We start from the raw sequence: 16,793 nt of genomic DNA, 5'->3' as shown, positions 1-16,793 counted from the left end.
TATATAACAAAACAGAAACAGACTCACAGATGTAGAAAACAAACTAGCTGTTACCAGTGGGGAGAGGAAGCAGGGAAGGACAGGATAGGGGTATGGGACTAAGAGACACAAACTACCATGTATAAAATAAATAAGCAACAGGATATACTGTACAGCACACGGAAACATAGCCATTATTTTGTAATAACTTTAAATGGAGTATAATCTATAAAAATATTGAATCACTATGTTGTACACCAGAAAGTAATGTAATATTGCAAATCAACTATACTTCATTTTAAGCGTTTATTTGAAGTTTCAATCCTGTGTCAAGTTTCTATGCCTCCATGCTTTGGGTATATACAAATTTGATCACCTGTATTTGTCTCCATCAAAGTCATTGATTTAAATGTTGATAATAGAAAGATAAGACTGTGAAGCAGGCACGTGGGATATCACCAAATGGAATTTCCCATATGGTGCCATTTGCACACTGACAACATATAGTTCATCTATTTTTTTCTATGCCTCACAGCCCTTCTTCTGTTTCAACTGGCATGTTCAGTTTAACATCATATAGAACTAGCTTAGAACAAAGAGTCATTTCCTTCCCAGAAAAGATAACCACCACCTTACCCTTGTTTTACTTTCAGAAGTTCCCTTAGATAAATTTATCCGAAGAATCAATCACAGCATAATTCTTTTTTTTTTTTTTTTTTTTTTTATTTTTTTTTTTTTTATTTATTATTTATTTTTTTATTAGTTTCTGCTTTATAACAAAGTGAATCAGTCATACATATACATCTGTTCCCACATCCCCTCCCTCATGCATCTCCCTCCCTCCCACCCTCCCCATCCCACCCCTCCAGGCGGTCACAAAGCACCGAGCTGATCTCCCTGTGCTCTGCGGCTGCTTCCCACTATCTATCTACCTTACGTTTGGTAGTGTATATATGTCCATGCCTCTCTTTCCCTTTGTCACAGCTTACCCTTCCCCTTCCCCATATCCTCAAGTCCATTCTCAAGTAGGTCACAGCATAATTCAATATAAGTTTTTGTACACTGCTACCCGTTTAACAGAACTGAATTTAACATGTTAGATATTGGTAACTCTCCAGACACTCAAATATAAAATATCATGGTTCTTAAGACTCTTCTCCAGCTGTTTAAGATATACTTTAGTTAGTTTTCCCTAGTATTTTTAAAGATGTAATGTTTGTATGAACAGAATAAAGTTTATAGCATATTAGCAAAATCATAACATTTTCATGCATAAAACAAAACAAAGTTTATAGCATACTATCAGCAAGACCATTTACTTATTCCCATTACACTACTAAACGTCCATTTTAGTATCATTAAGTCCTGTTTGCAATGAGGGAAAAAAGCTTCCGGTTAACATTACTTCTTTCACTCATTCAACAAACATATTACCTTATTGCATACTATGCACCAGGCATGTACTAGGTACTAAAAAGACCCAAATGCACCCTCCCTGCCATCAAAGGGCTCATTTTTCAGTGGGGTGTCGGTGGGGGGCTGGTGGGGTGGAACTAAAGCAAATCTACAGAGTGCAAATGTATAAGGGCTGATACACTAAATGTTATGGAAAGCACAGAATCTCACTCAGCAGAGAATAGGGCAAGCTTCCTAAAGGGTGTGATGCTTTTATTTGTCTTGACAATGTCCAGAGATCAGGTACATGAATATGGAGAAAGTGTTCTAGGCAGAGCAAATGGCATGTGCAAAGGTATGGCAGCTTGTGAAACCTGATACACTTACAGAATAGAAAGTCGTGTGATGTGGCTGGAAAGAAGGATGAAAGTGGCTGAGTGATAACTGATGAGGCTGGAGAGAATAGCCAGGGTCTCATTGTGAGGACCTTGTGTCCCATGCCAACGAGTGTACTGTTTACCCTGAAGTCAGTGAAGAAAGTGGGCAATATCTGAGTCAGGGAGTTTAATTAGGGGGCTCTGTCAGTGATCAAGGCCAGAGATCAGGGAAGTACCAGCCTAATGGAGAGATGGCAGAATGCAGTGACACTCTAATAAAGATGGTGTTTCCCAATGTTCATTGTGCATAAGAATCAGCTGGGAAGCACTTGTAAAATACAGATATCTGGGCCCAAACCAGACCTACTCACACCTTATATTTTTCAAATCTCCCCTGAATTCTTCTAATGCAACTAGTCCATGGACTAGCATGTGGGAATGACAATTTTGCCTCTAACTGTAGGACAAGGAAGTAAAAAGAGTTTCAGTTACACTTATTACAAACAATGGAACAGATAGTTATAAAGTCCACCTGAAAGAGTGAAAATATGGAATGATAGAATATTTTCAAAGAAATAAATTTTATTTCCAAACTGGTTAGAGTAACTAGCCATGAGAACAAACTACTGATTGGTAGAGGTCAATATAATTATGTTTCATAATGAAAAAGACTAATTTATAAGATTTTGTATTTACATTTATAATAAGTGAATATATTTTTGCTTTGTAAGTTGCTCCCTCTAGTAGATTAAATATTAGCCTTATAGTCTTTCTTAAACTTAATTTAGTTTTTACAGCTTTTTATTTTTATAGAGTCAAAGATAAACTTCAGTCCAGCCTAGAATCAAAAGATCATAAATTCCAAATCAGCACTGTCTGAACTAACTTGGTTTTGCTATATAGTCTTCTGACCTTCAGAAAAATTTATATTAAGAAAATGCTTATCATATGACCATTTATCTTAAGCAAATTGTAGCAAATTCTATTTGCTAGGAAATTCAGGCTATTTAGCTGTATTTGTGCTTAACTGTCAATTTCAGGCAGTGCTTGTATTTTAAGTAAATATGTGAATTAAATTTATTTGTTTTGAAAACTATGTCTCCTGTCCTTGACTTGGTTGAGCAAAGCCTCTCATCTTATTCTGTCTCCACTTTCCATCTTCAAAGTCCAAATTGATTTCAATTCAATGTAACAGTAAGCTCCATAAAGACAGAAGCTGCGTGTCCTGGTTACATCTTATCCCTAACTCCAAGCTCAGGGCCTGAACAGGAGATATGGTTGATATACATTTGTTTATTAATAAGAATCATCTTCCCTTTATAACCCTGGGCAAACTCAATTTCACCCAGATTTGTCTAAACATATAGACATCTACTTCAGCCAACACAGGAAGAAGCACACATGAGCACTAAGCTTTTTTTTTTTTCACAGTTGTATACCAATCAACCCAAGGATAAAGATTATTACTTGATCTTCAGAAGAAGAATTGTGATGTCATCATCAATTGTGTCAAATTACACAAGTAAAATCCCCAAAGGAAAGCCTTGCCCTGGCTCTGAAATTACCGTAGGGGCTGACATCAAACCAGTTCTCACCACTCGAAATCCCCTTAAGATTGACCTGACAGAGGAGCGAACCACATTTAAAAGTCCATTTAAAGCACCTGAAAACACTAACATGTTGGCTCTAGTGTAACAGTCGATCTTAGTTTAGCTGTTTTAAAACTGACAGGTTTAGTAACACTAACTCTAGTGACCAGTAATAATGGCAATGGAGGCAAACATGGACGGAGCAGTCATTTAGAGTCAGGCATTGTGCGAAGCACTTTAATCTCACCAAAGCCTCATAATGATTGTTTAATGTTGGAACAACTGAAGAACCCCATTTTACAGGAGAAAATGAGGATTCTGCCTTATATAACTTGCATAGGTTCTGTGCAAGTACTACACCATTTTATATAATGGACTTGAGCATCCATGGATGTGGGTATCCACAAGGGGTCCTGGAACTAATCCCCTGTGAATATTAAGGGACAACTGTATTATGCAATTTGAAGCTAGTGTTTGAAAATAAAAATACCATGATTTATTCATCCAGAGTTCAGATCATTGTATCCTTGTATATGAGACAGAAAGCACTTCAGATTCGAATACAAACTCCCTTTGCCTTCGAATATGTACATACAATTAATAATAACACCACACCAAATTAATCACCCAGAAAGCTGGCATACCCTAATCTGACTAATTTTTACCAAGCCACTTAAAACTGTAACAAAGTTATCATCTAAGCCTTGATTCTGGACTAGGAAGGTTAAACACCTTGCTCATGGAAAAAAGGCATCTGACTCCTGGCCTACGGTAGACATGAGGGAATGAATGGATGAATGAATGAGGAAGAAAGAGTGTGAAATGTATGAGGAAGGATCTTTACAAACTTGGACTTTTTATTGCTCTTAAATGGCATGATCTGAGAGTAAGCATCATCTCAGCTGTGGTAACTCACGTTAGTACAGATAATCTCTGAAATTTGGACACAGTGAAGCCCAATACATATAAATAGCTTTGTTGATAACAGAGGCAAGATCCCACAGTTTAATCTTTTTTAACTCTTTGAAACTGAGTACAGCCTCTGGTAAAGGAAATATCAGAAAACTCAGATGTGATAGTGAGTGTACTTGTATCGCTTCCTTTGGTGTCAGAGCAGCTGCCTGGTTGCCTTTCTTCTACTGTGGTGAACAGTGAGGTGTATCTGACAGCTTTGCTGAAGCGTATAGCTTCCTCTGTAACAATAAACAATACTCTTGAGCACCTAGTACCTCCCTGGTTTACAGATGAGAGGACTGAAGCTCAGGGGTACTGACGGGTCCAGGCTCACACAGTCTGAAAGACATGAACTCAAACCTGTGTCTAACTTCAAAGACCAGCCTCCTTCTGCTAGTCCAGGCTGCCTCTTTCAAGTGTTGCAAAAATGTAAGGAGTCTTGATCTAAAGATCTGGCAGGAAAGTAATGATTTTCTATGAATATTGATGAGAAAGCAACATATACAACTGATTTATTGCAGTGGTGGAATTAGAGTTGAATATTTACTTTCCTTTATTTACTATTCTGTGAAAGAGACCATAATGCCATTTATATAAGATTAAATAACTTATTTCAATTAATTTATGGGTTCCTACAACCTTTCCATTTCTTTATATCCTATCCCAGTACTGAGTCATAAGAGCAACTACTGTTTGCCTGGATTATGCTTAGTCTCTGCATATGCAGAAGCATCTATTGAGGAGTTCTTGGGTGACATTATTTAAATTTCTTATAAAACTTTCTTTGATAATATGCTGATTTCACAGACACTGAATCACCGTACTTGGCTCTTGTATGATTTAACATTAAATCGTTACGCAGAGCACTTTTGCAGAGGGAGTTAGAAACTCAACCATAGCATGTGCTGCCTCCTGATTTACCAAAGCATACTCGATAACATTTAGAATCAAGTCTAAGATTTGATTGGCATTAATACAACTTACCTTTGTCACTTGAGGAAGGTTGATTCACATAAAGCATAAAATAAAGGCAGGGGAGGATTCAAATTAAGACGCAAAAACTTCCTGCCCCCAAAAGTACTCATTTTAATTGAAATTCTCCATTGTAGTCTCTGACCAGTGTCCCAGGGTTTATTGGTTCCTAAAGAGGTGGAGGATGGGTATGGCCTCCCCACGGGGAATTTCAGAAGAGGGCTGGTTGTCACAATGATTGACATTAAACAGGTAGAGATCTGGGATGCTAAATATCCTGCAGTGTGTCAGAAGAAGGACTGCCCCCACTCCCAATCCCACCAACGGCAATAGCCCCTCCAGTGAGCAACACTGGAAGGCCCCAGCCAGGTCATATCACATAGGATGATGAAGCACATATGCTGCACCTCATCAGGCAGACATTTCAGTCACGCTACAGCAATGAAAGAGGTTCATGTCACGCAGGGGTTAGATTTGGAAAAAGAGTAGGAAACCAAGGGATTTTTTTTTTAATACAGGATTATCGCTCTTTTATTTCAATAGGAAAATACTGAAGATGGCCTAGCGAGTATCTATCAATCTGTCATCACCAACACCAACAAAGAAATGTCCTGTTTCAGTGACTTTCCAATGCCTGAAGATTTTCCAAACTTCCTGCACAATTCTAAGCTCCTGGAATACTTCAGGATTTTTGTCAAAAAGTTTGATCTACTAAAATATATTCAGTTCCAGGTATTGTATTTTGGGGAAAGAATGGTTTTCTCTACATTAGTTTAGCTCACATTTAAATAGAGAAGTTACTCTGATAATGAAAGAAATTGGGAATAAAACAAAACATTCTAATTCAATTATTTTCTGAAAAACAACAGCACAGTAGAAAACCCAAAAAGTAGTGTCATTACCCCTGATATTATAGATTATATACATTAACAGAAAAAAAACATCTGTTAAAATTAATGACTTGAATGATTATATTGACGGTGAAACTGCATTTAATACCTATAACCACTGAGGACTCCTAGCCTCATTTCCTTTGAAAGGATATATGAAAAAAAATACCACATTGTTATTTCATTTTCTTACCGTCTCCATAGAAATGAAATTTCTTTAAAAAACATACTAAATAAACTCACAGCTCTCCATTCATCTCAGAAGCCTGTAGAAACCACTTTGGCTAATTTTTTGATGCATTCTTTAGCAACAAAAGAACAACCAGACCATTTTGAAATACAATTATAACTACCTTTCCTGTGTTTCCTTGAAAACAAATAATCAACGAGATAAAAAACAATATTCTCATCAAACATCCTGAATTTTTATCAGTAACCTACACTCTGAAAACTAGTAACTGTGCCTAGGAAATAAAATTTAAATTATAGCCTTGAATAAATAACTGTTAGTGCAACTTATTTTTTTTAACACAGCTCATTTTCTCAGTAACTTTAGTTTTGTTCCAGATTTGTAGTACATTAATTTGTAATAGTTGATTTGATAGACATCAATATATGTAAGTACCATTAAAATATCACATTCTATCCAATGTAGTTTTTCCCCAGTTTCCATTACTCTTGTTTATGATTTTACTGAGGTTGTTTTCTGGAGGTTGGAGAGGGCTTAGGAAAACTCACTTCTGTTTACTGGCCTCTGAGTTAATACAGCCATAAGATGACGGAACTCAACTCAAACTATAAAAGGAGGTGTCCTCACTGAGTTCTGTATTAATATGGTGACCTCGCGGGAGGGGAAAACCACCAGGTTGCCTGAGGAGGGGTGAACTGGCTCAGATCAGTCACATTTCTAGTAACTTCCCCAGTGATACTGAAGGTTGGTCCTCAAACCACATTTTAAATAGCAAAAATCCACAGTACTTTAGAGAATATACTACCCAGAACTTCAAATCTGAATCTTTCAACTGAAAATGCCCAAACACTTTATAGCCTTTTCATAAGCTTTATACTAATATTCCATATACATTTTTTAATTGAAACAGCTTCAAACATTGCCAACCGAGCATTTTGAAAAATATATGAAAATTTGAAATGCATGTATAAAGGACTCAAACACTTGCCAACAAGAGAAGCATGCCATTCCTCTAGAAGTGAGAAAAGCTTTGTTTCCTTTGACACTGCTTCTTAAATACAGCAGACACACACATTTATGTACACTTTCAGAAATTCATAAACCTCCAGAGAGCAAATGGCATTCTAAAAAATCATGAACTGATAAATTATTTCATCCAAATGAGATCATGAAGTGTATTGCTAGCATGATGTTTTAAAAATAATAAATATGTACTTACCATTCATGGAGTGATGTCACTGTGCCAGGCACTATGCAAATTGCTTCACATGGAATATCTTCTTTAATAGAGAGTCTACACGGAGGTCAACACTTTTAAAGCTTCTTGATAAATACTGATTGTGTAATCTCCTGAATGATGAACATGTATTTTGTATCTGGCCCAAACATCGTCTTGCTTTTTCTGGGTCTCTCTCAAGTCCTTATTCAGTCCTTAACACTGGTAACCACTGCTGAGTCAGGCTTCTCGCACAAAGCACATCCTTGGTAGCACCTGCCAAGGAAGAAGCAGCAGGGTGCACTTAGCCGTCTTTGCCTTAAGTGACTTGAAATGGATTCAGACGGGACCTGAATGGAACCAGACATTGCACTCTACCCATCTCCACTCCCAGGGCACTGGACAAGGCCCTTGTTATGCCAGAGTAATTCTCAATGATGCCTTCTCTGTGTCCGGTTCAAGACAACCGTCCTCGGTGTGAAAAAATGCCCGAATTTCTCATCCGCTGGCCAATGGGTGTTGTTACCGAGAGGAACGGCAAGGAGCAAAGTGCTGTCTTTGACACAGTCATGGTCTGCAGCGGTCGTCACATACTCCCTCACCTCCCACTGGAGTCATTTCCAGGTGAGGCCTGTGGGGATCCCCAGCTTTGGGGAGTATGTGTCCAGGTACTTTATATTCAGGTTGGATGGTCAGGCAAAATTACCTAGCTACTGCAACTCGGCATAATATTAAGATGAGGACAGAGCTAGAAAGAGGAGAGACTCCAAACACCATCTCTGTTCCTGTTGAGCTCTTCGGGTCTTCATTATCAGCCAGCCTCCCCCAAAGTCACTAAATATTACTCAGTATTTCAGAGAATTCTCACCCAAATTGGTTCTCTGTTGGAGAGGTCCTTTCAGCCATGTGCTTACCTTGGCCTTTTTCTATCCTGCTGAACACCTATGACTTTGTTATATCTTTGGAGACTTCCGGAGAGCCATGCCCACAGCCAGGGTTACCGGGGAGAGTTTCTGGAAATAAGTGCTCCTACAGGACAGTGATGTTTCAGGGAGCACAGGGGAAGACGGTACCTCGTAGGCCCTTCCCTCAGAGAGAGTAACTCCTTCCCACGGCGTTCACGAAAACAAGCTGATACTGGTTCAGTCCAAACCCCACATTATTCAAACCACCTGAGGAGCTTTTAAAGTTCTAATGACCTTCAAAGATTCAATTGGTCTAGGGTAGGCCTCCGTCAATTAAGGGCTACTCAGGTGATTTCAATATTCAGCTGAGGCTGAGGCTTACTGATCTAAGTGGAAATCTCAATCAGAATCACCTGGAGGGCTTTTAAAACCACAACTAGCTAGTCTCCACCCCTAGCATTTCCAACTCTGTAGGTCTAGTATGAGGCTGAGAATTTGCCTAAAACGTTTCCACGTGATGCTGAAACTGCTGGCCAAGGGACCACACTTTGAGAACTAATGATCTAAAGGCTCTTTCAAGCAACCCACCATCAAACACAAATACTTTTAACAAATCATGTTTTCCTGGGAAAAGACAAAGAGATGCTTATCTTCAAAAAGGCTTGTCCGGTAAGTTTCTGACTTACTGCAAAGTGGAAACTTATCCTTCTTCACCTTATAATGTGCCTTGTTTTTAGTTTATTTTAGTTTTTGTTTGCTTTTGCAAAATAAGAATGATGAATATTATTCTAACTATTACACAATTGCGATAATAGTACTTCATAATATGTTTAAGAAACATTTAAAATAATATATGCTATGTGATAATAAAGTATCATTGTACAGTCCAAAATAGGATAATGGGTAGCTGGAAACCAACACCTGACACTGCTCTATTCATCAAAACCAATTGTTTGTTCTCTATAAATATCTAAGCTGCAGCCTCTGAAATCAACTCTTTTGGTCCTGTACCATATGCTTAACCTAACATTTCTTATGTGGTTCATACTTTGAGTTTGCCAGTTGGCCTTGATACTGTAACTTCCCTAAGAGGGGAAGAGACAAAACAAATGATTTTCCCCAGAAAGGAAAAGCTGACGGTGCAGTTTTATTGAACTTAACTTGACATAGTTCATGGATTTCTCTTTTCTTCCCCCTAAAGGTATCCAGAAGTTCAAAGGCCAGTATTTCTATAGCCGCCAATACAAGCACCCAGAGGGATTTGAAAGAAAACGCATTTTGGTGATTGGAATAGGAAACTCAGCCTCAGATATTGCAGTTGAGTTGAGTAAGAAGGCTGCTCAGGTAAGATGTTCCCTGATTACCTTGTACGGTGGAGAAGAGGAAAATCCCAGCCATGTAACTAAGGCTCCATTACTCATTAATTGGTTGATTAGTTGTTTGGTTGCCCAGTGTGGTATCATAGAAAATCTGGAAATCAAGAAGCCAGAGTTTATCTCCCAGCTTTGCCACTAATCAGCCTTGTAACCTAGAGGGAGTCATTTTACTTCTCTGGGCTATGGTTCCCTCACTTAAGTTTGGACCAGATGACTTTCAGCACAGGAGGCCTTATTTCTACCCAGGGGGCTTTATGAGTTGACCTGTATGATCATCTTTGGGGGAGTGCCTTTTAGAAATTTAGTGCATATCTGAATTCTATTTGAAATGTAAATAATCCTTAACTTCCAAGAATCATTAAAAGAAAGATTAAACAGACAGTAAGACTCCCAACCATAATCACAGATATTCAGGTGCTCCCTGAGGCCTTCCAACCACTGTTATCTTTGCACCTGCTCAGGAATGACACAGCTTAGCTTCCAGAGTCAAACATTACAAGGTACAGATAATGCTGACAGAGGTGGTTGGGAATGGCAGAAAATAAAACCCTTTTAGAAGGGCAGAGCTAGGCAAAGATGGGAAAATAGCTAAGGTTCCTCTCCCCAAAGCATCCCCTCTCAACAGGGCCTGGACCCAGGGGCCCTATCACTCCGATGTAGCCCAGCATCTTCTGGCTACACAGGAGTTTCAGTAGCCATGTCTACAACCAGCAAAACTGTCCAGTCCTGAGACTCACACTGTCAGGGCTCAAGATGCCCAGTAGCAAATGTGATAAAAGAACATAGTGCCTCCCCAGCAGGTTGATGAAGGGGTTCCACTGGGACCTCTCAGAATTACCACCCTGGGGACAAGCAGGTCACTAACACCAGAAAGAGATTTACTAGACCCAGAAGGTCCTCACCTTTTTTGTGAAAAGAAACCACTTTTCAATTTTCAAAGCTTTTAAGACCTCAGTGTGAGGTGGCTGGACCTAGAGTCTGTCATACAGAGTGAAGTAAGTCAGAAAGAGAAAAACAAATACCGTATGCTAACACATATATATGGAATCTAAGGGAAAAAAAAGTGGTTCTGAAGAACCTAGGGGCAGGGGACAGGAATAAAGATGCAGACGTAGAGAATGGACTTGAGGACACGGGGAGGGGGAATGGACATATGGACATATATACACTATATGTGTATATATGTGGCATGGACATATATACACTACCAAATGTGAAACAGATAGCTAGTGGGAAGCAGCCACACAGCACAGGGAGATCAGCTCAGTGCTTTGTGACCACCTAGAGGGGTGGGTTGGGGGGGGGGAGGTCGACACAAGAGGGAGAAGATACAGGGATATATGTATAGCTGATTCACTTTGTTATAATGCAGAAACTAATGCAACATTGTAAAGCAATTATACTCCAATAAAGATGTTTAAAAAAAAAAAAAGACTTCAGTGTGAAGAACAAGTGAGGAGGCAGTAACTGTAAAGTCTTGGAGAAGAGCCAACTCAGGTAGGAAGGCATAAGGTCCAGTCTCTCTCCTGTTGGGAATGCCTGCCAAGCTTGAGGAAGGGAGTATGCTAAAAGGAGCTGACTTAGCTGTCAACGAAGGAAAGCTCCGTACTAGACCACTACATGTTACAGGTCAGTGATTTGGACTTAGAACAGATGATCCAAAGATATCAAATCTTAGATTGCAGGAGTCTATTTCCTTATATGGGCCTTGCCATGTAAAAGCCTGTCAGTCATGCCAGATTCAATATTAAGAAACCACCTTTGCTATATTTGTGTGCCTTTCACCTCATTAATCTTTAAACAGGATGTCTCTTCAATATTTATTGGATTAATAACATAATTGATAATTATGATAAAATGTCTTACACAGAGTAATATGCACTCTCAACCCTTCTGCAAGAAGAGGTACATAGGAGCTATGTATGTAAGGGATAGAACCAGGTGCATCTGCAAAGCTTAAAATTATAGCCTAAACTCACCTTAGTCCTGAGTGTTCCCTGCTTCTGTTAAAGGAGGTTCATGTTCACAAGTATATGGCATGCTCTACCACAGTCCAAAGGCACCACTCAAAATACTGTGGGATGGTGCTGAGTCATCCACACACTTTCTCACCAAAAACCAGATCTCTGACCCTTGGCCTGAAGTATGCATCTCAGGGAAAGAAGCCTGATCCTAAATCCTGAGACGTATCACACTGTTGCAGCTAGTACAGCTAGCCAGATTAGACTCCCCGCTGTAAAGATGGTGACAGCAGAAAGAGAATGAATAAAATAGGCAGAGCTTTCAATGTGAAACATGGATTGATCCTAAGGAAGAAGGGTAGACAATAAGTAATGGAAAGAGACATTCATGGAAATATTTGAAGTATATTATCTAATACCTAACCAACGTATTGCCAAGTCAACAAAAGGGAAACAGCAGGAGAAAATCAAGATATATGGGTATTACCACACACAGACCAACAATTCAACACCATTATACCATTTTATGTAAGTGCTACTTCACAAGCCAAGGAGTTGAGGCCCCAGCAAAACTTGTCTCCAAATTCTGGCTTACTCCAGATACGTGGCACTATATGAAACTCCTCTCCTCCAAGCTAACTTTACAAAATAATAATACCTAGCAGTACTTATCACTTGCCAGGCAATATTTTCAGTACTTTACATATATTATCTCATTTAATCTGTACAATAGTTCTATGAAGCAGGTACTATTTTAAAGAGAGAGAGAAATGGAGGCACAGAGAGGTTGAAGTAACTCACCCAAGGCAACACAGCTTGTAAGTAGTGGGGCTGAGAGTCAAACCCAGGCAGTCTGGATCCAGAGTCCTAGATCTAGAATCCATGATCTTAAACTCCTAAGTGAATCAGTTTCCTTGTAAGTGAATCTTATGTGTTTATCAAGGACAGCCTTGTACAGCAGAACTCATAGAGTTCTGGCATGTAAAAGTACTGGCATATAAAATTTTAAGAAGCAAGTCAAATATGCATTTGGTCAATGGGGGAGTAACAGTAAACAAGGTAAAATATATATATTTGAAAAGAGATATAAATGCACACCTTGGTCTTCCCTGGTGGCGCAGTGGTTGAGAGTCCGCCTGCCAATGCAGGAGACGCGGGTTCGTGCCCCGGTCCGGGAAGATCCCACAGGCCGCAGAGCAGCTGGGTCCGTGAGCCATGGCCGCTGAGCCTGCACGTCCGGAGCCTGTGCTCCTCAATGGGAGAGGCCACAGCAGTGAGAGGCCTGCGTACCGCAAAAAAAAAAAAAAAAAAAAAAAAAAAAAAAAATGCACACCTTGAAAACCAGGGAAATATAAGTATACAAGGTAAAGAATACATCTGACATATACACACTACTATATATAAAATAGGTAATCAACAAGGAACTACTGTATAGCACAGGGAACTAACTCCACTCAATATTCTGTAACAACCTATATGGAAAAAGAATCTGAAAAAGAATAGATATATAGGGCTTCCCTGGTGGCGCAGTGGTTGGGAGTCCGCCTGCCGATGCAGGGGACACGGGTTCGTGTCCCGGTCTGGGAAGATCCCACATGCCGTGGAGTGGCTGGGTCCGTGAGCCATGGCCGCTGAGCCTTGCGCATCCGGAGCCTGTGCTCCGCAACGGGAGAGGCCACAGCAGTGAGAGGCCCGCGTACCACAAAAAAAAAAAAAATAAATAAAAAAATAAAATAAAAAAAATAAAAAAAAAGAATAGATATATATATGTATAACTGATTACCTCCTATATTAACTTCCATGTAAAGTAATACCTATGAATAGTAAATGTTAGATTTTTAAACTCTGAATTTTTTAAATAAATTCAAAGTTAAAAATCTGGTAACTTAATCAAGATCTAGAAACTGATGGAAGGAATCATAACATATATGCTTTTAGAATGTATGCAGTAGTTAATAAAATAATGCTACATTTTAAAAAAAAGAGTACATATGAGAGGGATTCAGAAGTGCACTTGAAGAGAACGGGAATCACAGTATAAGTTCAAAATTTTTAACTTTTAAAATATATAACAATGGGGCTTCCCTGGTGGCGCAGTGGTTGAGAGTCCGCCTGCCGATGCAGGGGACACGGGTTCGTGCTCCGGTCCAGGAAGATCCCACATGCCGCGGAGCGGCTGGGCCCGTGAGCCATGGCCGTTGAGCCTGCGCGTCCGGAGCCTGTGCTCCGCAATGGGAGAGGCCACAACAGTGAGAGGCCCGCATACCGCAAAAAAAAAAAAAAAGAAAAAGAAAATATATAACAATGTTCTTTCAAGTATGGGAAGAAGCTGATTTCCCTTGTTATTCCCTCTCTGGGGATATACAGATCCATATATTTGTGCCTATCTAGACATTAGGCTGTAATCATACATTTCCTAGGATTATAATTGTATACCTTCCCTATAAAAACAACTTGTGGTGGATGGAAAAGGTAAGAGGAGGGAAGGAGCATTGAACCACAGCTTCAAACATGGCAGAAATTTGTGGGTTTTATGATTGGTTTAGCCCAAAGATTTTCTCATGTTTCCATGAAGTTCTCAAGACTATGGTAGTCTTCCTTTATCAGCATAAGTACTACTGGTTCCCACTTGTATGATAAAGCTGCCCCAGAGCAGTGAAAACTAGAAGGCACTTCACTTTGAGGTCAATCATCTTTAAAACAAAGCATTTCAGCAAATTCTGGGGCCATACATGTGATGTATTATCTACACAGTGGGCTCCTCCCAAAAGAGATGATGCCCTAGTTTAAACTGCATCCTTTTTTGCTCACCAGGTGTTTATCAGCACCAGACATGGTTCCTGGGTCATGCGCCATATCTCTGAAGATGGCTATCCCTGGGACATGGTGTTCCACACCCGTTTTAGCTCCATGCTCCGAAATGTCCTGCCACAAAGAGTTGTAAAATGGGTGATGGAACAACAGATGAATTGGTGGTTCAACCATGAAAATTATGGCCTTATGCCTCAAAACAAGTAGAGTTACTTTGCTTTTTTATGGTATTCTCATTGGTAATCAAGGATGTCAGAGGGGTTTCTTTTTGCAAAGAGCCAAATTGCTAACATGGTAATTCAAACTACAACCTAACAATATGGGTATCATGTAGCTCCTGGATTTTGAATTCCAAATTTGTTCTGTATGCCTTTTAAAAAGTAAATATTTAAGAAGATGAAGTATAAATATTATGAGCTGCTCCAGAAAGTAGAACTAGGATCATGGGAAGGACTTCCTAATACCCAGAGCTGTCCAACATTGGAAAAGGCTGTTTTAAGAGATTGTGACCTTCCTTTCAGAGGGTGGGTGAGAAAACTGATGCAAATTCTACATCTGTTAATTCATACTTTGCTAACTCTGTACACCATAAGGGTTCTTCCTGTGGGTAGCTTTTGAGAACATACTCACTGCCTGTTAATCTGTTATACATCACTGATCTTATAAACACAAGCAAACAATATGGATGTTTATTTTTCTTTATTTGATAACAGGCTCCTTCCCTTAAAAAAAAAAAAAACAGAAGAGGTTTGCAATCTTTCAACAAATGCAACGTGGCTGCTATCTTCTGAGATCTGATACATGTACCATGTATCCTTATTTTTTTAACAAAATGGTTCTCAAATCTACAAAAAAGGATATTCCAGAAATACAATCAGACTTTGCTCCACTATTCGTGCTATAACATACATAGACTCCACGTATACTTGGGATCAAGAAATATCCCCAAACTTAATTCTATGCATCAATTTTCACACTAATCCCTTAATAAGTTTCAAAACTAATGGAAATTTAACAAAGTTTTCCTTACTTACTTATGATCAGATAGAAATTAAATGGAACATCAAGGTAATTAAAGGTAGATAACATAAAACAACAGAAATATCAATGGGATAGTAATGACTGGAATGCTCAGGAACTGACCATAGGCACTGGCATTTTGTCTAAGCCCTTAGGAATGCCTCCTTTTTTGAAATGTGTTTTGCCCACATCATCTACGTGTTTTTCCTTATTTGTTGAGGTAAGAGACAGGTGACATGAGAATAAAGTCAGAGAGTAAGGCTTGGGGTAGCCCAACTAGTCAAGTTAGAAAGTTTTATGGATATTTGAGAAACCTCTTTATTCCCAGAGTCAAGCCTATAAAATATCAAGAGAGTTCAAGACCCCTCATTAAATACTCCTTCTGGGGCTTCCCTGGTGGCACAGTGGTTAAGAATCCGCCTGCCAATGCAAGGGACACGGGTTCGAGCCCTGGCCCAGGAAGATCCCACATGCCTTGGAGCAACTAAGCCTGTGTGCCACAACTACTGAGCCTGAGCTCTAGAGCCCACAAGCCACAACTACTGAGCCCACGTGCCACAACTACTGAAGCCTGTGCACCTAGAGCCCGTGCTCTGCAACAAGAGAAGCCACAACAATGAGAAGCCCCGGCTCACTGCAACTAGAGAAGGCCCGCGCACAGCAACGGAGACCCAACACAGCCAAAAATAAAAAATAAAATAAAATAAATAAAAAATTAAGAAAAAAGAAATACTCTTTCTGAGTGTTTTCTTCTGCAGGTTTCAGATATCTTATGAAAGAGCCAATACTAAGTGATGACCTTCCAAGTCATATACTCTATGGAGCCATCAAGGTGAAATCAAGAGTGAAAGAGCTCACAGAAACTTCTGCCATCTTTGAGGATGGAACAGTGGAGGAGGACATTGACATCATTGTCTTTGCAACAGGATATACTTTCTCTTTTCCCTTCCTTGAAGATCCACTGGTTAAAGTAGAGAATAATATGGTCTTGCTATACAAATACATGTTCCCTCCTCACCTGGAGAAGTCAACCCTTGCATACATTGGTCTTATCCAGACTCTAGGTTCCATTTTCCCAACTGTTGAACTCCAAGCTCGTTGGGTAACAAGAGTTTTCAAAGGTAAGTGAGTGGGCAAGTGAGTGGCTGAGTGTTTCAC

The 16,793-nt window shown here is 39.5% G+C and overlaps 1 protein-coding gene across 1 annotated transcript in view; it reads left to right on the top strand.

Moving 5' to 3' along the window:
- LOC307066610 (uncharacterized protein) overlaps window positions 1-16,793 on the top strand; it is a gene marked incomplete at both ends in the record, with an annotated part of 87,276 nt that overhangs the window by 28,338 nt on the left and 42,145 nt on the right. The window contains 3 exon segments of the mRNA XM_079723810.1: window positions 8,025-8,186; window positions 9,669-9,811; window positions 14,619-14,818. Of these exon segments, the coding sequence (XP_079579936.1) occupies window positions 8,025-8,186; window positions 9,669-9,811; window positions 14,619-14,818 (505 nt within the window).

This window comes from Hyperoodon ampullatus (assembly GCF_949752795.1).
Source record: "Hyperoodon ampullatus genome assembly, chromosome: 2".
Taxonomy (NCBI): domain Eukaryota; kingdom Metazoa; phylum Chordata; class Mammalia; order Artiodactyla; family Ziphiidae; genus Hyperoodon; species Hyperoodon ampullatus.
Note: the sequence above shows the minus strand (reverse complement) of the source record. Positions and strands in the feature narration are given on the sequence as shown.